The 23,927-nt window shown below is 41.1% G+C and overlaps 1 protein-coding gene across 3 annotated transcripts in view; it reads left to right on the plus strand.

Annotated features, from left to right (window-relative positions):
• AP3B1 (adaptor related protein complex 3 subunit beta 1) overlaps positions 1 to 23,360 on the plus strand; it is a 210,811-nt gene extending 187,451 nt beyond the window's left edge. For 2 of the 3 annotated variants that reach the window (XR_014787618.1, XM_084833384.1), the window contains 2 exons: positions 3,737 to 3,875; positions 22,597 to 23,360. Coding sequence is in view for 2 of the 3 variants with exons in the window: in XM_084833384.1 (XP_084689510.1) it covers positions 3,737 to 3,875; positions 22,597 to 22,750 (293 nt within the window). In the remaining variant the exon portion in view is untranslated. The remainder of the gene's footprint in view (positions 1 to 3,736; positions 3,876 to 22,596) is intronic. The other variant, XM_084833385.1, reaches the window with a different exon arrangement.
• The last annotated feature ends 567 nt before the right edge of the window (positions 23,361 to 23,927 follow it).

Genomic DNA, 23,927 nt, shown 5'->3' on the forward strand with positions numbered 1-23,927 from the left:
GAGCTTTTTTCCCCTGGCTGGCCATTCAGAACCACGAGTGCATGGAAGAGGTGCACTTTCAGAATAGCTGTAGTTCTCTGTGGAGTTGTTGCCAAAATTCCTTTTTCTTCTGCCATTTTACTTCTGTGGTTGTTGATTATTTGTCTGACTAAATCTGGCAGCTGTTTGCTATGTTTAATAGAGCAGAAAGGCTACTCTGAATAAAGCTATTTGAAAATTTGTTTATATGAAGTATTTGTAAATCCATGAAGGTCTCTTGGCATTTCAGTATTGCTCTTTCTGTCTTCCTGAATTCATTCTTTGATGCAGGACTGATGCTGGCAAATCTACCACAGGTTTAAAAACCTTTTTCTTTAGTATCTTCTTAGTTAAATGTTTCAGCTGTTTTAGAAAATTCATGATAATAGAAGTCTCAATTCTCAGCTTTACGTATTTTCTAAACAAGATTAAGGAACAGCTTAGAGTATTTTGGGAGAAGTCTGAAACGGAGTTACTAAACAGTGACTGCGATCCTATACATGACTACTCAGAAGTAAGTCCTACTGACTTCAGGAGGGCTTACTTCCATGTACGAGCATACAGGATTGCTGCCTGAATATCTCATTCAAATCAATTTCCTCTAATTTTCACTAGTCCAACCTTTACTAAGAATGCCATGCCTGATTGTTCCATGTCTAACTTAATATCTTCCAAATGGTTCTGAATTATACAGCTGCTTATGAGATTTTTAAATATTGTTGTCCAGAGTTTCTTTCCTTCATGCAGTGCCTCAAACTTTCATATCTAGAAATGCTTTGTTTAAATATGACAAAATTAAGTAAGGAGATGTAGATTTCAAAAAGCAAACATGTAAGTACATTTTTGTTATTCAGAACTAAAAAAGTATCTTGAGACATAGATGTCTAAAAATCAATAACAAAAAGCTGTAGAGTTTTTACAATATGAAGAAAAAATATTTCTACACTGTGAGGTGTGTATTGCTTTTCTTTGGTGGAGTTGGGCAAAGGCAGCAGGGGAACAAACTGCTGAATATTCATTCTTGTTAGAGTTTTCTAAGCAGCAGTAGAAGATGGAAAGCTGCATTTATGTGCATGCTGTTCATGATATGTTAAGCCCTGCCATGCTGTTTCACTAGGTTCTCAATTCTGAACTGAAGAAAACTCTTTAAGGGTAATTCATTCCCAGTCCTCCTAATATAATTCAGAACAGCAACTGTGGTTATCTGATTTTGCAGTTTGGGTTCAAAGTAGTAAGATGTAATTATCATTGTCCTTTTCCTTATTTTTGTTCCCAGACTTTAAATGCTGACCAATACCTCAAATCTATTAACTTCAGTGTGAGTTCTGTCTCTGTGTTAAAAAAAAAAAAAAACGACACACAAAAACCATACTGCACTGTATCCTATTATTTTGTTTTCCCTAAACTTAATGGCAACAAGTCAAAGTTCATTGGGAATAGGCAGTGAGATCTAATCTCTGAAAGATCCTGATTTTGTATCCATAGTGCTTGTAATGTTTATGCTAATTAAAAACCATGAAAGCTTTCTGTTTTACAGCTTTGTACTTAAGATCAGTTTGCTCAGATACCTGCGAGGCATATACTACTTTAAAGGGTACACATTCTTAAAAATGAATAAAGGTTGCGCATACTTTTATTATTGGTTATTAGAATTTGCAGCATTAACTTTTCCTGAAACCTATCTCTTTACAGTAGTAATTCCCTCTTCTAGATGTTTTTCAAAGATAAAATTTTGGTAATTTAAATTGGCAAGTTTCAAGTATACCCAATAGACTTCAATTTGGAAAAGCCATGTCTTTAAAAAAGAAAACAACCTACAAAATGTTTTCTTGATTTTATCAAGATTTATGCTTACAACATTTTCTATTCTCCTAACAAGCAAGGTGCTAATTCTTTAAATGGTCAGACATTCACTATTTTCTGGCCCTTAACTACCACAAGCAATCATATTTGATGCCCCTTAATTAGAGCACCTTTTTTTTCTTTTCAGGTTCTTTTCCACCTCAGCAATCGAGACAATACATTTGCTTACCATGCTAAGTGTTCTTTTGCATGTAAATTAATCTTGATTCAGTTTACACTGTCATGCTGAGTGGTACAAATTGCCTATAACAATAAAACAGCATGAGTTAAAAATAAAGGGGTGGGGGGGAAGGCAGATTGAATGTGTGCCTTACTTGATAGGATGTTACTTTGCTTTATGCCAATACATTAGCCAACTATAATGAATCTTCTGTTCTGAAAAGCATGGTTTAGTTGCTTTTTTTAATTTTACTTCAATGGAGCAGTACCTTGTCTATATAGAACAAGTTAGACAAACCATTAATGACAAGAGTGTTAAGGTTAAATATGAAGCAATGCATTCACTTCTCTGAGTGCTATCCATCTTTCCATTTACAGGAGCTTGACAAAAGTACTGGCTTTGTACAACATTTCCTTTAATTACATGCTGCGGGAAACAGGCTTTTAACATAAACATAGTTGCATTCATTTATTCAGCATTTGCTCTTCAATAGAGCTTAATGGAGAAGGTTTAAATCCTTAATGAGTACACACATCTCTCAGCAGTGTTATGTCAGTCCTGTGCTTTGCTTAAAAGCAGCCTTAGACTGATTATGTACTTTTTTCAAAGCATTTTCCTAATGTAAAATTTAAACCATCTGCAACAAAATGTACTGTTCCCAGCTAAAGTTAGTTTTTTTAAAGCTAAATAATAATCATGGTTTCTTGAGTAAAACATGTTCTTAAAAAACCCTTTATAGTTTGTTTTCTTTAACATTTGTGCTACAAACATTTGCCTTGAAATTATACTAAACAGGTTAAGCACCATAATAATCTTATGGAGATGCATGTTCTGCCTCTAATGCTAAATATTACTATTTATTATCTGTCTGCTTAGGGCACATCTGAATGGCCTTTGGAATGGGATTGGATGTGCTTGTTCAGTACATCAGTTCCCAATAGGCAAAGGGCATATGTGTGTCAATTCCTTGTCTGTCTGAACAGCAAGGTCCTATGGCATATTACCTTATTGTGGCAAGAGTTTTCATAAGGCTGCAGCCTACTTTAACAGATACATATTGAGGTATGGGTGTTGACCCTGTGTAATGCCTTTGTCTTGTCTCCTACGTTTGTTTTCAGTATTCCTTTCTTAGTTATTGGTTTGACATTTTGTGTAAATGCCCAGAATAATGTGTTAAATCTATCAAGTTTGAAAGTGCTGAATGTGGATCAAACTTTGAGGGAGGAGGGTAGCTATGAAATGCCTTGAGAAAAATAATTCTCAATAGCTTGTGTTCAGAAAGGAAATTTACTTGATGATTGCTAAAACACTGAAATTAGGATACTGTTCTAAAAATAAATTTAGTATAATAGACTTTTTAGCACATAATTTAAAAGGTAAATGGAAAAGCTGTATCTGTTTGGTGCTTAAATTACTTTATGCTGATTGTTCAATTAATGTATGTTTTGTAAATACTGTAATTAAGGGTGCTGTTTATGAACATGCATGTGTGTGTGTGTATGATATTCACATATATTCATGCTGCAACTGCGTAAGCCTTCAGTTTTTGGTATTTTATTGCCAACAACAGTGGGATTATAGGAAAACACCTAAGGATATCTTCATGAACATGTAGGTTGAAAATTACAGTTAATTGACTTATGTATTGTGAAACTGACTGCATAGATACACGAGTTTTATGTTTTCCTGTTTCAGGAAGGCTGACTGGTATGAATGAAACATCCGCTACTATTACTGTTGCACCACAGAATTCCACTCGTCTTGTAATATTGCAGAAGATGGTAAGCGTAGCAAACCTTGGTGTGATTCCCTCCAGTGAAGATAATGTTCACAGGTAATCTAAGTGTTAGGGTTTCTTGTAAGACTTGAATAACACAATTCCAGTATTTGTAATCCCATATATGAATGGATGGACATTTGGGACCTCACTTGAAAACAGCCAGGAAAACAAAGTTTCAAAGAAGTTTGGTCTTTAGCACATTTGGATAGCTGGTGGAAGCATGGGCTCCTTTCTTACATGTTTCCATTTCTCGATTTAATCTAACAGTCCATGTATAAATAATGGGTAGATCCAATGGTGCCTTATCACTGGTGGTGAGCACCACCAGTTCCCAGCACATGCGTGGCTGGCCTTGCTGGCGGAGGCGCACACCCAGTCCTACTGCCAGCAGCAGCGATGTAGTGCTTCCGGGGGCAAGCTCCCAAATGACCAGAAACTCGCCGTCCAGAAACTTGCATTTCTAGTTGTTTGCGGGCTTGCCCCCAGAAGTGCTACATCACCGCCACCTGTGGTAGGGGCTGGCCACGCATGCACTGGGAACTGCGGTGCTCACTGGCCAGAGGTAGGGCACCATTGGATCCTACTTAGTGCTCCCCATGTATGTGTGTACATGCTTTTTCTGTCTTCCCCTAAATTACTTTGCTGCTCCAAGGATATTGCCAAATTGAAAACAAATCACTGGGCCTAGATGGTATCCATCCGAGAGTTCTTAAAGAATTCAAATGTGAAATTGCTGATCATCTACCAAAAATATGTAACATATCCCTGAGATTGGCCTCTGTACCAGAAGACTGAAAAGTGGCCAATGTAACACCAATTTCTAAAAAGCGATCCAGGAAATTACAGGCCAGTCAATTTCATGCAGCTTTCCCAATCTGGTGCTGTCCAGATATTTGGGACTACAATCTGCAGCATTCCTGACAATTGGCAGTGCTGAGTGGGGCTGATGGGAGTTGTAGTCCAAATCATCTGGAAGATACGAAGTTGGGGAAAGCCGGATTAAAGTGAGCACCAGGTAAATTGGTGGAAAACATTATTAAAAATAAATGTATCAAGCATATAGAAGGACAAGTCTTAAGAAGAATCATTGGCTTCTGCAAAGGTAAGTTCTGTCTCACTATCCTTTAGGAGTTCTTTAGGAATGTCAGCAAGTATGTGGATAGAGGTGATTTGGTAGACATTGCTTGGACTTCAAAGGCTTTTGACAAAATACCTCACCAAATGTTCCTGAGCAGACTTGGCATTCAGGGATAAGAGAAGTCTTGTGGATCAGTAACTCATTAAAGGAATGGCCATTAAAATGTGATTCAGCGTAAGCAAGTAAAGTTAATTGGGACAAAAAAATCCTAACTTCACATATACTCTGATAGGGTCTGAGCTAGCTGTGGGATCTTGGGGTCATGATGGATGGCTTTAAGAAAATGATGACCCATTGTACATCTTCTGTGAAAAAGGCAGATTTGATGTTGGGGGTCATTAGGAGAGGAATTGAAAATAAAATTGTCAATATCATAATACCAATATAAATCAGTGGTGTTGCCACACTTGGAATACTATGCACAGTTCTGGTCACCTCACCTCAAAAAGGTATTATAGAACTGGCAAAGGAACATAAGAATTTAAGAAGAGCCATGCTGAATCAGATCCAAAGGCCTATCTTTTTCAGCATTCTGTTCACAAAGTGGCCAACCAGCTGCAGAAAAAGGCAACCATAATGATCAAGGGGCTGAAGCAGCTCCCTGATGAAGAAAGGTTGCAAGCCTTGGGGATCTTTACCTTTTAAAAAAATGGTAAGTACTGGAGTACATGTCAGGTTTCTCGATCCCCCCCAGTGCACACGCTCAGGCAGTCTGACACCTGACACCCAGCTCAGTGAGATTTCTTTATTGGAGGAAGTCCCACAGCAAAAGCTTAATGGTTACACTCTTCAGAAGTCATATAGCTGATGGTCAGTAGCTATAGGCTCTATGTAATTCCAGAACAGTCCAAAGCTAAACACCACTGCCGTGACTGAGATCCTCATCATCGTGGTTTCCCCATAGTCATTCTCCGTGATTCTGAACACAAGGGAAGGGATTCTGGATTCCTGAGTATGTAATCCAGGCAATCCTTTCATGGGGTTCCAACCCCAGACATGGAAAGGGAATTATTCCTTGTGTGATCCCTCAGACAGTCAAGGGATAACTTCTTTAAAGGCCAAAACAAACCACACCCATAGAGAATCCAACTTTGAATCTTTTGTAACTAGGCTACATGGTCAAGGCCTATGAAGATCAAAGGAAGGGTAAACCCAGACACACAGGGAGTTCCGTGCCACCACTTTCTCATTGGTAACTCCACATTGCATGTGTCCAGGCAGAGGAAAGTCCAGAAGTCATAGATCAAACCCAGCCTGCCATTATGCTGAGCTGACAGCAAACAGACACAAACAATCCACAGCAATGAGAGTTCAAGTCTATGAAAAGCCTCACAATACTTTTCATGGCAAGTCCTTAACAATCCAAAGTTCCAGTCCATGTGCAGAGTGCCTCCAAAAGCCCAGATGATGATTGATCCAAACAGAGAAGTCTTCAAGCAACGAAGATGAGATGTTCCTAGCAAAGGCTCTTTGCCTTTGTATCAGCTTAAAAGGGAAGGCATGATACCCACTCCGGATCCCTTGAGAGACCGGATCCCTTTACCCTTTCAGCAAGGCCCCTGTCTAAACAGGGCGTCACCACTGAGCCTTCTAGCACTGACGCTTCAACCTGGGTGACCCTTCTGCAAACCCTACCCCACCTCTGTCAGGTTCTCACGGACAGCTTCCAGCCTCCCTGCCTGCCAAGGCCAGACCAGCAGGTGGACAGGGAATTGGGTTACTCCCCCCGGCTCTGCTCTGAGAACACTGACAGAGATAAGCTCACACCAATTCTGACATTCCAGAGGCTGAATAGTCCCAAGCCCGTCCAGGCTACTTCTAATCAAGTCTTAGCTATAGCTTACAAGACCCACTGCAGTGCTGAAGCTGGGCCCTGACACTACATAGCAGAGTTTTATAAAATTATGCACAGTGTTGAGAAAGGGGATAGGGAGAAGTTTCTCTCTCTCATATAATACTAGAACCTGGGGTCATCCAATGAAGCTGAATGTTGGGGAGATTCAGGGCAGGTAAAAGAAAATTATTATTCATGGTGCATAGCTAAACTATGGAATTCACTGCCACAAGATGCAGTGATTGCCACTAATTTGGATGGCATTAAAAGTGGAATAGTGAAATAGAGGGTAAAGCAATGACATGGATACTAGTCATGATAGCTATATATTACCTCCAGGATCAAAAGCAGTATGGCTGTGAATATCAGTTGATAGGGAACATGAGCAGGAGGGTGCTTTTGCACTCATGTCCTGCTTCTGGGCTTCTCACCGGTATCTAGTTGGCCACTGGGAACAGAATGCTGGACTAAATAGGCCTTTGGTCTGATCTAGCCAGCTCGTCTAATGTTCTTACAGTATGTTACCATATATATTATTCGAAAAGTCAGAGGGAATGGAAATTAACAGGCTGGATTTGGTACTTCTGTGACTATACACCTCAAGAAATACCATCAAATACCTTTGCCCCTTAGGAACCTACAGAGTAAAAAAAAAAAAAAGAGTAAATAATTGGGCATTCAACCATTATTCTGTGTCTCCTCTTAAAGCTATTTGCGTCACTCCTCTAGCAATAGCAATTATTCCTGTGGTGCTGAATGATTAGGCTGGGCCAGTTTGTACGATACAACAGCCCACCGTCGGTTATTTAACCCACAGTGAGGCTGCTGCACATGCAACCACCGTTTTGCATATCTACCCCCAACTTGGGGGGTACTGTGTTGTGCAAACCTGGCTCACATTCCCTAGCAACTGGTATTCCGAGGCATCCTGCTCCTGCTCCTGGAGGTAACATATAGCCATCATGACTAGTAGACATGTTCTAGCTCATCTTCAGTGGGCAATATCCTGTTGTGCCTGTGTGCCAGCCAGAGCAACCACTAGTGCAATGGGAGTTAGCAGTTCTAAAAGCAACCCAAAATGAGCACAAATGGGGTCAGCATAGCATAACCCTAAAACAGACCATGTTTTAGGTGAGTGGGGGTTGGATATGCAAAATGGCAAACGGGGAGTGGATATGCAAAGGGGGTTGGATATGTAAAGTGGCACCCACAGGCGCGTGGCTCATCATAGAGTAAATAATTTACTGGGTTAAATAATGGGGAGAGCAATCCTATGGCCCCTAGACAGCGTCTGGGGGGGCCATAGGATGGTTCGGATTCCTGGATCCAAGGTTGGAGACAGCACTCCGACCTCAGACCCAGGAGTCTGAACTCCCCCCCCCCCTCACAGCTGCCTCCCTGAGCTCACAAAAGCAACCTCGGAGATGACTGAAAGGGGGCGGTTCTCCAGGTGGAAAGGGGAGGGGACTGGAGAAGTAGGGATATGAGCTATCCCCAGCCTTCTCCAGGCTCCTCCCCTCCCCTCCGCAGAGCCCAAGCTAGATGGGCAAAAACACCCATCTAGCAAAGATGCAGAATGGAAGAAGTGTGTAGGCGATGCATCCAGATAGGATTGTGCCCTTACTAATTTACTGTAGCTTCTTGTGTTTTGGGAATGACTGCAAGTCAAGAACATCAAGGGCATATTCTAATATACAGTAGTAATACTCTCGAATTGCTCAGAGAATAAGTTATCCTTCACATTATAGGAGCAGTGTAGGAGCTAGTTGGTTTCCAGTCATCACTCCTGAAGATGTCATGGTAAAGATCTGCATGATTGAGCCCAACCACACAGTTGTAGGTCAATAAATAGTAAAACAGGTACGGACTCAAGGAAAAGCAACTTCCATGTAGAACTGGGGAAAGTGTTAGCCATTCTTTTCTGGGGTTGTTGAAAAGCAGCTGTAGATGTCTCAGTGAAGCCTCTCTAGGAAGAGGGGTGGGGGCTTGTCAGAGGAAGTTGTCAGAGTCTTAGAGGGTGCACAGGAGGTGCAGGGAAACTCTGTGTTGGATATCTTCCAACCCATATGACCTACCCAAACCCAAAGTCATTATACCTTTGTTGCAAATCTGAAAACAATGGAATAGTTACTTCCTGCCTTACCACCTGAGTTACGACTAACCCAATAATGAGTCAAACGTGGGAGGGGCCATTGCTCAGTGGTAGAGCACCTGCTTTGCATGCAGAAGGACCCTGGTTCAATCCCGGTGTCTCCGGGTAGGACTGGGGAAAAATCCTGCCTGAAACCCTGGAGAGCCACTGCCAGTCAGTGTCAACAGTAGTGGGCTAGATGGACCAATGGCCTGATTTAATATAAAGCAGCTACCTATGTTCCTGTGTGTGATGTGCTGTAGTGAGTATAAGCTATAGAGGGGTTTGGAATTTGGTGGTGTTCACTTGTTGAAACATATGTGATAGTTACACTGGAAATTAGAAGGGTATAACAAACGCAGTTGACATAGCACACCAGTAAAGAACAGCTCTTTCATTTTGGAGCACTTTCCTTCAGTTGGAATCTGTCTTCCAATGTCCACTTGAGAACCCTGCACACGGTCATTTTAAATCACACCCCGTGCTAAATATGGGGTGAGAAATAGGTAGAAGTCTCTATTTTCCAATATCATAAATGCAAACTGTAGAGAAAAAAGTGTTTGTTTTAGTTCTCTCATCCAATAGTATAAAAGTGTGCCTTGATTCTTGTATAGTAAATTGCAGTCTTAGAGAGTTAACAATCCCCAGCTTCATGTATGAATGCTATGATCACCTAATAACGATAGACAAAAACTCTAGAATGTGAATGCCTCAGCTGTTCTTACTGCAGCGTGCTGATTCCATGAATGCCCAGCCATTTTTGAAGACTCGGATTTCTGTGAACAGTTGGAAGATCTGCTGTGCAATGTGAAAGCCACAGTTCAGAACTCCTGCTCCAAACTGTGATTGTGGGAGTCATGCTATGAAATATGAATATTATGAAATAAGGTATGGAGAACAAATCCTAGTCAGGGTGGCACATAATATCAAAGGCCAGGATCCTGAGTTTGCTACCACTGGCAGGAGTATCCCTTTGACTGGAGCTCTGCTGATGGACAATCCTACCAGCAGAGGAACTGCCTGAAAATCTGCTACAGACAGCTGGGGGCCTCTGGAAAAGCAAGGAGCTGCAAGGGGAGGGGGGAATTGGTGAAGATCACCTTCCTTCCATTCCACTGGCGGGATCTTCCACTGGATCTCATCTGTGAATAGGAGATTGCCTTCTCTCTCTTTCTTTCTTTCTTTCTTTCTTTCTTTCTTTTATCTACAATATTTATATACCGCTCCACATCAGAAGATTTCGGAGCGCTGAACAACATGATAAAAGAATAAAACAACAGGTTAAAAGAGTTAAAATATTACCCCCCCCAAAAAAGATAAACCCCAACAAGGTGGAATTTAACAAACCACGGCTGGTCATGCAAGGAAGGCCTCTTGAAATAACAATGTCTTCAGGAGGTGCAGGAAGGAACACAATGTTGGCCCCTGCCTGACCTCCAAAGGCAGGGAATTCCACAGGAAGGGGGCTACCACACTGAAGGCTCTTTTCCTGGTGGACTCCAACCGGGCCATGGGTCCATGCGGAACCACCAGGAACATGACCTCCGATGACCTCAGTGACCGGGCAGGTTGGTAAGGAAGGAGGCGCTCTCGGGTATCCTGGTCCCAAGTGGTTTAGGGCTTTGTACACTAGTACTAATACCTTAAACCTGGCCTGGTAGCAAATAGGCAGCCAGTGCAGTTCCCTCAGCAAAGGAGTTACACGCTGAAAAGGGGGAGTTCCCAACAACAGCCGTGCGGCTGCATTCTGCACTAGCTCCAGCTTCCGGACCAGCCTTAAGGGCAGCCCCACATAGAGCGCATTGCAGTAATCCAGTCTTGAGGTTGCTAATGCCTGTACCACTGTGGCCGAGCTATCCCTGTCCAGGAGAGGCTGTAACTGGCGAACCAGCCAAAGCTGGTAAAAGGCACTCCGAGCCACTGAGACCACTTGGGTCTCCAGTGACAATGATGGGTCTAGGAGTACCCCCAGACTATGGACCTGATCTTTCAGAGGGACTGCAACCCCATTCTGAACAGGCAATGAGCCTTTCTGTCAGACCTGGGAACCACTCACCCACAGGGCTTCTGTCTTGCCAGGATTCAGCTTCAGTTTATTGGCCCTCATCCAGCCCATTACTGAGTCTAGGCACTGATTCAGGACTTGCATAGCCCCTCCTGATACAGATGTCACTGGAAGATAGAGCTGCATGTCATCAGCATATGGATGGCATTTAGCTCCAAATCCCCTAATGACTGCTTCCAGCAGCTTCATATAGATGTTAAACAACATTGGGGACAAGATGGTACCCTGTGGCACCCCATAGCTCAATTGCCAAGGGGCTGAGGAATAGTCACCCAACGTTACTGTCTGAAATTGGCCCCATAGGTAGGACCGAAACCACTGTAGCGCAGTGCCTCCAATACCCATTCCACAGAGTCAATCCAGGAGGATACCATGGTCAATGGTATCAAAAGCCAGTGAGAGATCAAGCAGAATTAACAGGGTTGCACTCCCCCTGTCCCTTTCTCGATAAAGGTCATCCATCCATCAGGGCGACCAAGGCTGATACCGGTGGGTCCAGTGTGGGCTTCTTCAGGAGTGGCTGCACTACTGCCTCCTTAAGGACAGCAGGGACCACCCCTTCCCGTAGGGAAGCATCACTCCCTGGACCCACCCAGTCATACCCCTTCAGCTAGCTTTTATTAGCCAGGAGGGACAGGGATCAAGAGGGCATGTGGTCGGTTGCATTATTGCAAGCATCTTGTCCGCATCATCAGGCCGTAACAACTGGAACTTACCCCACAAAATCAGGCAGATGGTGGCATCAGACACCTCAACTGGTACTGCACTAACAACAGCATCAAGGTTGCTGCGGAGACAAGCGATTTTGTCCTCAAAATGCGATGCAAAAAGGTCACAGCAGGTCCTCAACGGGGCCAGGGCCCCATTTACTGGGGAAGATGTTAACAACCGCCGGACTACCTGGAAGAGCTCCGCTGGACGGCTACTTGAGGACACAATGGAGGCAGCAAAGTAAACCTGCTTTGCTGCCCACACTGCCACTCAGTAGGCACGATTATGCATTCTAGAGCATGCTCAGTCGTCTTCACTTCGAGTCTTGCGCCATTTGTGCTCTAGCCGACGTCCAGCCTGTTTCTTTGATCGCAGCTCCCCAGTATACCAGGGAGCAGAACAGGCTCCACAGTGCTGGAGAGGGCACTCGGGTGCAATCAAGTCGATGGCCCTCCGCATCTCACTGTTCCACAGTGAGGCTAGGGCCTCAGCTGGATCACCAGCTCTCTCCACTGGAAAATCCCCAAGAGCATTCAGAAATCCATTGGATTCCATCAGTCTCCTGGGGCGGACCATCCGAATAGGTCCCCCACCCCCTCAGGAGGAGAGTAATACCGTAAGTTCAAATCTCACCAAGAAATGGGCTGACTATGACAATGGGGTTACTTGGAGCCCCCCAATCTTCAGACTACCCATCTCACAAGTTGGAGCAAAAACCAAATCAAGGGTGTGCCCTGCTTCATGTGTTGGGTCGATGACATACTGAGACAGCCCCATGGTTGTCATGGAGGCCATGAAGTCCTGAGCTGGAACTCCGGAGACAGCCTCAGCATGGAAGTTGAAGTCACCCAGAACCACCGTCCTGGGTTCCTTCACCACCACACTTGTGACTGCCTCCGCCAGCTCAGTCAGGGAGGATGCTGGGCAGCAGGGTGGGCAGTACACCAGCAGCATCCCCAATCTGTCTCTATGGCCCAACAGCAGGTGCAGCCCCTCAAGGCCTGCTCCAAGGTGGAGCGGTTTCCTGGTGATAGAGATGGAGGTTCTCTGAACCATAGCGACTCCCACCCCCGCCCCTCCAACCTATGTTGGTGCTGCACTGAGTACCCAGGTGGGCAGAGCTGAGTCAGGTTGACTCCACCCAGCTCACCCATCCAAGCTGCAGTAATACTTGCCAGGTTGACCCTCTTGTCCATGATCAAATCGTGAATGAGTGCAGTTTTATTGCAGACCGATCTGGTGTTAAATAGCAGCACCGCAAGACAGGAGGGCACAGTGGAAGAACTACCATCTACATGAGAGCTAGAGGAGGGGGGCAGAAGGTGAACAGTGTATAAACACCTGTGACCCATTCTACTTTGATATCCCAACCCTCTCCTCCTGCCGTATCTCCTTCTGCCCCAAGTCACTGGAATAGTGGTGCCCCCTCCATGGGTCCCTGTATCAGAGTCTCCTAGGCACATCCTTACCACCGTAAAAATACCTACACACTCTCAACAGCCACCCACCATTCAAATATACAATCAACCATTCAACACATACACTCCACTCATCCAACAATCACTCCCAACCAAACTAACACAGTCACAGTTGTAATTTGTGGTCGTAACCAGCCACTGGTCACAGTTAGGACATCAGGCTTGTTAATCAACCAGTCTTTGATTAATCTTTGATTAATCTTTGATTCACATATGCTTAGTTAGGATCCAAGCTACAGAATGGTAGGGTCCCAAAGGCCATAAAGAACAATCCCCTGTTGAAAAGCTGGGCCATGCCCAAAATGGGCCTCTGCAAATCAACTTGCATAATGCAGATCATAGTATGCTATAAGCTGAATGCAAATAAGCTGTAGTCAGGTTCTTGCATACCAAAAAACTATGGATGATCGAAGCAAGTGAATCTATCTACATGCTGCAGAGAAAGCAAACAAAATCCAGGTGCCACCAGTCAAAACTACGTCTGATCAAAACCTTAGAAGGGAAAAACCCATAAAATCTTGAGAGGGAACCTGACCTGAGACACTAGAAATAAAATGAGACATACTTCTTAAATGTATCCAGCACTATTTTGTAATCCCATGAGGTTCTTTGTTCCCTCAACTGTTCATGGGAGACTATTCAAGAATTTTAATATTCTTAATTTTTCAAAACAAAACACCTAGCTTTCCAATCTAGAACGTGTTAATGGCCTCTTTGTAGCCATTAGTTCTTATACCCAGACTAGTTTCAAACCATAACTGTTTTCCCCCCTTAGTTTTTGAATTGACTGAGTGGTTCAAGTCAAAATACATTCACAAAGCAGTGAGACCTTTTCCATCATGCCACTCAGTTTTAAAATTACCTAAATGTGGCATTAATTATTCTTACCTTCCTTATACTTGACTTCTGAAGTCAATAATGACCTTCAAACATTTTTCCCCAGATAGTTAATGACCATCCAGTTTTAAACCTATGGCCTTCCACTCCTCCAGTAATTAATAAAGCACCAGGACATCTTTGTCATTACTCCTTAAGGAAATGCCCTGTACATCTTTCCCCGAACAGAAGAAAAGCGAAGCAATGAAATAGGCAAATGTCTAATATATTTCAATGGGGATGCTGGTGATCATAGTCAATGTTTTGATGGTATTTTCCCCCATATATTTTAGGGGGCAGCGCAGGGGTACTGTGAAAGCCTATATGCCCATAACTACTGTGATTATGCCTGTTGAATGTATCTCTGTCTAAAAGTCTTGTTTTGCTAAAAATCTGATTGTTATCTCTGCAGAACTTTACTACTTATGGAGGGGTCTCTTAAACCCAAATATCTATTAAACAGAAGCTGTATGAGTGATCTTGTGTGTGTGCGCGCGAGCACGCATGCATTTACATACACGCACACTCACACTATTTGGATGTTGAAATGAATCAAAATAGGTTATACCACCATCCTGTTTGCTGTCCACTAGAGGACAGCACTGCTTCTGTATCTGAAATTATAAAGTGCAAAATACCTTGATCACTTACAAGTAAAAGTAAAATCGCATTATGAGTTAATTCCTTAAGTGGAATGCATTTCACATATGTAAAACAATTTTATTTTTCTTTAAACCTCTATGGAATATTTGTGCAAAACAAACATTTTTAACTCCCATATTCAGTTATACAAATTGAAATTTATAGCTGCTCCTACTAGATGGAAAGTAACAATTCTTTTAATCTAGTTGACCCTTTTTAGATACTGAAAATTCAGCAAATTTTTAGATACTGAAAATTCAGGGAAGCCAATGCTTTTTAATGGGGGAAAAAAACTCACAATAACATAAATGATATATTAAAAAGCCAAGTTAATATAAAATGATTGATATATACCGAATAGTGTTTTCAGTGTTCTTAAGTACTATTAGAACAAAACAATGGAAATATGGCCCCCATGTGTGTTTATGCTTAGATTATACATGTGGTTTTCTTGCCCATTTTGGGATCTCACTAGATTTCAATGGAAGGAACCACTCCATAAATAGAGATATGAATGGGTCCACATCCTTTACTGCAATTGTTGGGGGAACTCTGAATGCTCTGAATTAATTGTTGAATCATGGCAACTATCTTTTTAGGTTAAAACAAAGCTACATTGATACCTTGGTATTTGTATGTTATGACACCTGAATTTGGCAACAGAGCACAGGGATGGGTTGTGGGATGTTACAGGGAGAATTAGTAGACTTTGCTTCCAGTGGCTTCTAGTTTGGGAGTACAGCTGTGGAAAAATAGGATTAAAAACAGCCAGGAGGAGGGAGACTTCAAAGGGAGAATCCATTGGAGAATGAAGCCCCCCACTCACCGATTTCCCCCTGCAAATAACTCTCCCATCGCCATTCATTAACATTATAAGAGAAACTTGGGGTTAGAAAATCCTTGTTTAACTTTTAACATGTAATTAGATTCTAAAAGTACTTTTTGTTAACATTCCATATGTTTTATGTCATATGACAAATATTCGATCACTTTGAGAACCATATCAAATAACTTTGAATTGCTTTGTGCTACGTTCATTATAGGTTTACAGCACTTATAGGGTATTGATTGTTATCGATTCTTTATGTCTTTGCTCTAATATGATACAAATCATATGTTGTAGCCTTTCACTCTGATATTTGGGATTAGGAGACTAATTCACAGCAAATTTCTTATGTACATTCATTGTGCAACTTCATTACACATTTGTCAACTTTGGGCTAATTATTTTTGTACAGCTAGGGCTGGGCATTGCATCTTGTGATCGTCTTTCTTACTAATAGGATTCTATCTGCTTCAGCAGGCAGTAATTGAAGGCTTTATGTACAGAAGGAAAAAAAAGTTTTAGCGAATGGGCCATTATAAGAGCTTTTGGTGACTAGCAGATCTGAAAAGAAGAGAAAATTGAACTTAAAGCAGAAGAACTAGGAACCAGACTAATAAAAAGAGAGAACATGGTGTAGTATTAGTTGAAATAAGGGTTACAAATATTTTATTGTAAACAAGTCTGTTCTGTATGTGAATAATCTGTTGGAGGCTCAGGTTTTTCAAATGTTAATTTTAATGAAGACTGGACTTTTTATTGCAAAAGGTCAGAATTCAAGGGCACCTTATAAATCTTTATAATCTACATTTTGAGAACAAAGAAAGCACTTGGAATAGTAGCAATGACTTAAAAAGTCAGCAGTTGTGATCAATACTGTGCTTGCTTTAGGCTGCTAGATTTAACAGGAAAGGACCATATCTAACTAGACATTGCTTCATGGCATGGATTGGGGAGAAAGCTTGAGTGCATGTATGCTTATGGATTTTATTTTACATGAAGTCTATCTAAACATTTCTGAAAATACAAAGGTTGCTTTTTCAGAGTTCAAGATTTTGTAGCTGTTGAAACATGATACATTCACCTGTCATTTCAGTATTCTTTTCAAAGTAAAAGAAAAACATAATTTATGTGCCATTATATCTAGAACATCATTGTACAAGTGAATAGTAGTAGTGGGGAAAGACTGGAAAGAAAATATCTGCCTTCTATGTTCCCTGGAGTATAATTCTTATATACAATTATATAATTGTATATAATTACTTGTATATTGTATATCATTCTACAGATAATTGTATAAGAATGTGTATAAGGAAAATGTTATATATATGTTATGAATTTCACCCACATTATACCTGTATACACTGCCAAAATAGGGAATAACTTAATTTCCAGAGGGGTCACTGTTAGTCTGTTACAGCAAAATAACAAAGAGCCTTGTGGCATCTTAAAAACTAGCAAATTTATTCTAGCATAAGCTTTCATGAACACTGTCCACTTCATCAGAAATGTTCCCCCATTTCATGCTCCCAGGACACTCTGTCAATGTCCTTAAGGTGTCCATTCTTCAACAATGAAATTTCAAAGACAGATATCCACCTGAATTTGCTGAAATTTAGTTTATCAAGAGATCATATTCTCTTTCCTGTGGTTTGAATAAGGACAAAGGTTTTTTAAAATCACACTACATATGTTAATGGGCTCAGGATTGCAATTATATCTGTGTTAATCACTCAGAAACGTTTTGTGAATGGCAACTGTTCAGGTTATTATCACTGTCTGTACTTCCTGCATTTCAGTTTCCTCTGACAACACAGTTTATACACACACCCACACACACACACACACACACACACCCCTTGTGTGTTTGGAATTAGGAATGCGTATTTGGTATTTGGAATTAGCACTTCGTGCATCTGATGAAGTGGACAGTGTCCATGAAAGCTTGTGCCTAAATAAACTTTTGTTAATCTTTAAGTTGGCACAAGAAATGTTATTTTAGATACTCCGGTGTTACAAATCAGTTTTAACTTATTAGCTTCATATTTATGGAGCACAGCACTTAAATTAAGAAGAATTAATCTAATGAGGAATAAATGTATGGAGTGACTGTAGTTGTGTTTTGGACCCACTTTTGACTACCATTTCAGGTTTTTGTAGTGGGGACAAAAACTTAAAGGTGGGTCAAAAGCCATGGCAAAGTTCAAAAAGATGTTCTTTGCTGTATTCAAGATTAAATATCAAAACAGAAATGGCCTTTAGGTGCTTACTTTTAACTTCTGCTTACTTTTCACCTTCATAAGTAAAGAAAGAGGTGCTTTTGGAGAGTTTATATATGGTCTGAAATATGGGAAGCATGCTCCTCTGCCCTCCCTAAATGGTGTCCCTGGCTTTTGGCCAGAAGCTGGACTAATTGAGTTTTTAGCTATCTTCTAGCTTTGTAGTGATTGAGTTTTATTTGCAATAGCCATGTTTGGATGGAATCCTAAACTATGGTTTAATATTACATGAACGAATATTGGGCTCATGTACGCCCCTCTTCTCCTCTGGCATGGCCGCAAGGAGATTGAAAGCTTTTGCGTCTATTCTCATTTAATGCATCTGAACCCTAACCATGGTTCATCTTAACTAAGGTTTACTGAAACAAGCCAGCCTTCATTAAACACAGTTTGAAGTTGGCTTGTTGCAGTAAACCATAGTTAAGACTAAACACTGTTTGTCCAGATTTAGACATCACACTAAATTACAGTTAATTCAAAATGGAAGCTAAAATTTCTGATCTTCTTGAGACTGTACCAGAGAAGTGAATAGTGGGGGAGAGTATTAGTCTGAGGTTCATTAAGTAGCAGTAAACTCTGGTTTATTTGCAAACGTAGCTACTGTATGCTTTGATTAGCAAATTATTTAAGTGGCTGCATTTCCATGTTTGTTCTCCTAAGTAGACCATCATCTTCTTAAAGCCCTTACATTCCACATTTAGTGGCTGTTCTGCTAATGGGCAGTTTTCTGTTTTTCATAGTAGGAACTCCACTGACTACCTGGGAAAATGATGTAGCAATAGGTGCTGCCCTGGTTGTTATTATCTATATGTTCATGAGATCACAGCCGTATCTGATCAAACCAAAGACCAGTCTAGTCCAGCATTCTGTTCCCACAGTGGCCAATGCCATATGCAGGACATGAGCACAACAGCACCCTTCTCCTCATGTTCCCCAGCATACCATGCCATTACTGGAGGTAATATATAGCCATCATGACTAGTAGCCATTGATAGTCTTAGAACCAGAGGAGGTAGGTAGCATTTGCTGTACAGAAGATTCACTTTTGTTGATGAGAAAGCATGGCTTTTTTTGATCAGTCATTCTAAGTGTATTATCCCAAATAATAGTTAAATAAATAAACATTAATTATTTAAATAAATGTAGCTTTGCTGCTTCAATATTTAAAGCTTCTGAATTATAGATATTAATGATATACTGACCATCACACTTGTCACAGAAACTAAGGCTTCCTATTCAGAGAGGCATACTACCTCTAAACCAAACATTATTTCCTAAGTAGCACAGTAAACTAAACTTAAAACTACAAGTGATTATAGCAGTTCATTTACACAAGAGTCTGCCCTAATCACATATGAAGGGGAAGGTGGGGCCTCAGATTTGATTGTGCAAGTGGTGTGCAGGGGTGGGGACACTAATCCTTCCCTGTCCACAGCCTAAGTCTCTGAAGTCTATCTCCCCTGGCTCTTTCTCCCTCAGCCAAGCTTTGATATCTGGGTGTGGCTGGGGGAAAGTGCCCAAAGGGAGATAGTTGTTGTTGTTGTTCAGTCGTTCAGTCGTGTCCGACTCTTCGTGACCCCATGGACCATAGCACGCCAGGCCTTCCTGTCCTGCGCTCTCTCCCGGAGTGTGCTCAAGTTCATATTCATTGCATCCGTGATGCTACCTAGTCATCTCATCCTCTGCCGTCCCCTTCTCCTTTTGCCTTCAGTCTTTCCCAGCATCAGGGTCTTTTCCAGGGAGTTTTCTCTTCGCATTAGGTGGCCAAAATATTGGAGCTTCACCTTCAGTATCTGTCCTTCCAATGAGCACTCAGGGTTGATTTCCTTTAGGATGGACTGATTTGACCTCCTTGCAGTCCAGGGGACTCGTAAGAGTCTTCTCCAGCACCACAATTCGAAAGCATCAATTCTTCGGCGCTCAGCCTTCCTTATAGTCCAGCTCTCACAGCCATACATTACTACTGGGAAAACCATAGCTTTGATTAGACGGACCTTGGTCGGCAAGGTGATGTCTCTGCTTCTTACTATGCTGTCTAGGTTGGCCATAGCTTTCCTCCCAAGGAGCAAGCGTCTTTTAATTTCATGGCTACAGTCACCGTCTGCGGTGATCTTGGAGCCCAAGAAAGTAAAATCTGTCACTGCTTCCATTTCTTCCCCTTCTATATGCCAGGAAGTGATGGGGCCAGATGCCATGATCTTCGTTTTTTTAATGTTGAGTTTCAAACCAGCTTTTGCACTCTCCTCTTTCACCCTCAACAAGAGGCTCTTGAGATCCTCTTCGCTTTCTGCCATTAGGGTGGTATCGTCTGCATATCGGAGATAGTATGGGGAGGTAAAATGGGCAGGCATTGTGAGGATTCAGCTGCCCTCATTCAAATGCCCTTTTTGTAGAATAAAAATCCCAAATCCTTTCCCCACCCCATTTTTTATGTGATTGGACCAGACCTGGGCATGCTTCCAGAAGGAGGGCTCCTGGCAATACCCACTAGAAGGCATTGTGCAGCTATTCAGCCTTTTTTTCCCTTAACAGATTTTCTGCAGTAAAAACCTACAACAGGAGAAGTGATGGGAAAATGCTGGAGGGTTTTGAGTGGAATACATGGACTCCCCGTAAAATTCATTGAATGAGGCAGGGCAACAGCATGATAGAATCCTCATCTAGAAGCATAGTGGGTTTAAAGAAATGAGTTTGCGACTGTCCAGTATAGTTTCAGTATCAATTTACCATGCCACTAGTCCATAATAATTTCCGACCACATTTGCTTTCCATTTTAAATAGATTTTTCTTTAACGGTGAAGTGTCATGCAAGATTCTACTAATCATCTGATTTCAGTAAGTGTTTCCAACATTAGTTCCCCTTAGACACAAAAGCAACATTAATCCCTGCTACATGGGAAGTTACAATTTAGTCTTAAAACAGATTTTACTGATTCCTTATTAGCTGACAGACGACTCATTCAAAAGGGGGATTCTGAGGTACTCATTTCAAACAAAATTTCCTTACCTAATTGCTTAAGTGACACACAAAGATATCCGGCTAGAATTGACCCCCATTGTGCCTTTGGGCTATGTTTGCTTTTATAATAACATTGACTTTATATCACTTGCAGTTTAGATAAGAACATGAGTAAGATGGGCCTTGAGGCTATGAAAAACCATGGGAGCTCCAGCACTAGAGCTTTTATTGTGTGAATTCAGGGATAATCTGCTTCTGTAGTCCCAAGACACAAGAGTTAAATAAATAAAGAGACTAATAAGACTATTGTTTACATAATTATTACCCTTTCCAAACTGATGGGAGAAAAATAGATTTTAACATCTTGGTAAAAATACTAAATGGGACTTGTTGGTATTCCTTTGAAGCATTTGATAGGGATTTGTTTTTGTGGGAATTGTATATATAATCTAAATAAAATACATATATTGACCTGTGAAGAGTGACATTTAAGAATGACTTATGTTTCCTAAATTAGTGTAATGTGTTACAAGATTTTGAAGTTGATATGCTTAATTTAAAAAAAAGAAATTACTTTTCATTTAAAGAGAATCTGCTTCCTGCTGAAGAGGCTAATATTTTAATTAAGTCTAGAGTGAAGCTTTTTGAGTGTCTGCTGATAAACTCCCTCTTTTATGTTGATGGTAATTAAACAGATCCCTAAGGAGCCCAGGAGGCGCTGTGCAAGGCCCATGCTAATTGTCAGACATGAGACACTGACCAGTTGGTTTGCTCTTGAATAGCTGATGGCGTGCTGTCAGCACAGCAGTTTTATTTTTATGTATTGTGAGCCGTTGTCAGGACTAACTGGGTCCTATTGTGGCTGGAGATGTTGCGCAAATTGAGGCAGATGGCTCTGATTCAGACACGTGTCATTCAGAAAGGGGAGAGGGAATTGGCCCTGCAAAGCGGGGTCATGGAGGGTCGCAGACCTGCTCTACACTTGTTAGTGTTTTCAAAAGCCCATGTGCAGCAACTTTGTTGTGTTCCGGGTTCTTTTCTTTTTTTCTTTTTTAAATGGGGGGTGGTATGCTTTGTGGAACATGGAAGGGTAGGCTGTTGCCATCCCTTTCCTTCCTGTCTCTGGGGCCAGGCTGTGCATGTAGAATGAATTAACAGGATTGACAGAAGTTCATTGTGCCTAAAATGGCTTTTCAGTCAATTGCAGTGCTTAAAAGACTAGTTTTGCTTTTAATTCCATGTAACGAGCAGGTTTTTCATGTCTTGGAATTTAGTAATAGAGGATTAGATCTCAAGTTTCCTTTCATTGTATAAAGTTGTTAAAAGTGTATTTAATGTTCAGATAATTAAAAAGGAAGATTTGTTAATTTAGGAAGCGTGTCTCTTTGTGTGTGAGGGTGTGTATTGGGAGGGCAACTTCCTATTGACCTGTGTATTACTAACTTTGGAAATATATATATACGTCAACAAAACTTAAGCTCTTTACTTTTTGATGTAGTTAATAGGATTACCTTATGAATGCAACTAACCCTAAATCATCTGTGTTCTCTTAGAAACTCTGTTGGCTTTCAGACAAAGTTCAAATGCTTACTATACCAAATTTCAGACTGTGAATCTGACTGCCTTCCTTTTTCAGCATGTCTTGAGTTTTCATACTTTTCGTATATTTAGATTGTAGCATTTTTAAAATATTGTATTATAGTACGTCAATGTTTTGGAAAAGCATTCCTGTTACAGGGATGTCTAGTGATACTTAAACTCATTCAACTTTTAAGGAAATGTGGCATTTGGTTTTGGTGTCTTATAAAGGTGTTCACAGATTCTGTTTTCATCCTCTAGGTTTGCAGCTAAAACTGTGCATAGTGGGTCACTTATACTAGTCACAGTGGAGCTGGAGGAAGGGTCTACAGCACAGCTCATCATAAACACTGAGAAAACTGTGATTGGCTCTATTCTACTGCGGGAGCTGAAGCCTGTCCTGTCCCAGGGGTAACTTGCTTACATCTGGACTTCAGAATCTGGCACACAACAAAAGTGCCTGGCATCCACTACTGCTGCCTTTCATTTATAATAATAGCCTTTCCATCTGGCAGTGGGGGAAGAATACACTCTTGACATTCTTGTCTCCTGTTTTAGAATGCTATAGTATGCATCTACCATGCAAGCAAGTACTTTGCATCTTTCCCCCCTGCTTTCTAACCAAAGAAACATGTATTTTACTATCAGCTAAATTCTTAAATGTTTTTTTATAGGGAGGTTTCCTTAGCCTGATTCTCTGCTCTGTTTTCATCACAATTTTTCTGTTTTGTTTTCTGTCCATGAAAGCAGGAAAAGACTTAGGAATAAGATACTGGGGAAAATAAGCTTAATCAGAACAATAAAATCAAATTGGAGAAAATCAGTATGAAGAACTACATCATGCAGGTTCACTGTGTTGGTTGGGGGAGGGGCAAGTTGAGAGAGGTAAAATTTTGCAGTGTTCATTTTCCAGTGACTATCTGCTTCTGTACTTGAGTATATATTTGTATCTTATTGTTCACCACCGCTGCCATAGCTTTCATTTTCTAAAAACTGAGATTCTAATAAAGTCATGTTGTCATAAATACGCTTTTTTTCTTTTTAATTACAAAGTGCTTTTAAAAAATAAAATATTCCAACTTGGTATTCCTTGAGAACGCCAGTGTTTTATAAAGCACCGTATGCTTTATTTGGGGGGAGGGGAAATAATGCCAAGAATCATTTATACTCTGCCCTTCAAGTGTTCTTTCTCTTAAAATGTAGTTACATTTTAGTATATAATTAAGTAAAAATGTAATGCTACTGTATAGTTAGGACTGAATTTTTACTTTTCATGGACACTCGGATGTTGCCATCAATTTCATTAGCTAAGTTAATACTGTCTTAGTTCTGACTGCTGGAACATTTGCAAATCTACCCAAGACTTTAACTTGGACTGTACAGGTGTAAATCCTGGGTGTTTTGTTGTGCAGTTTGAAGATGGGAAATGTATACATTCTGTCCAGTCCAAGACTTCCTTGATTACCGAGCCAGTTATCACTTGCTGATAGATTTTAGCTTTATGTAGGAGCTTCTGTGTTCTGGAGAAGAAGTCAAAGTGCTGTGGCACCTTAAAGAGAAAAGAGGAAAATCCAACATCACTGCTCATGCAA

This window comes from Heloderma suspectum, chromosome 2, assembly GCF_057233095.1.
Source record: "Heloderma suspectum isolate Gila_16-S chromosome 2, 16-S_ref, whole genome shotgun sequence".
NCBI lineage: Eukaryota > Metazoa > Chordata > Lepidosauria > Squamata > Helodermatidae > Heloderma > Heloderma suspectum.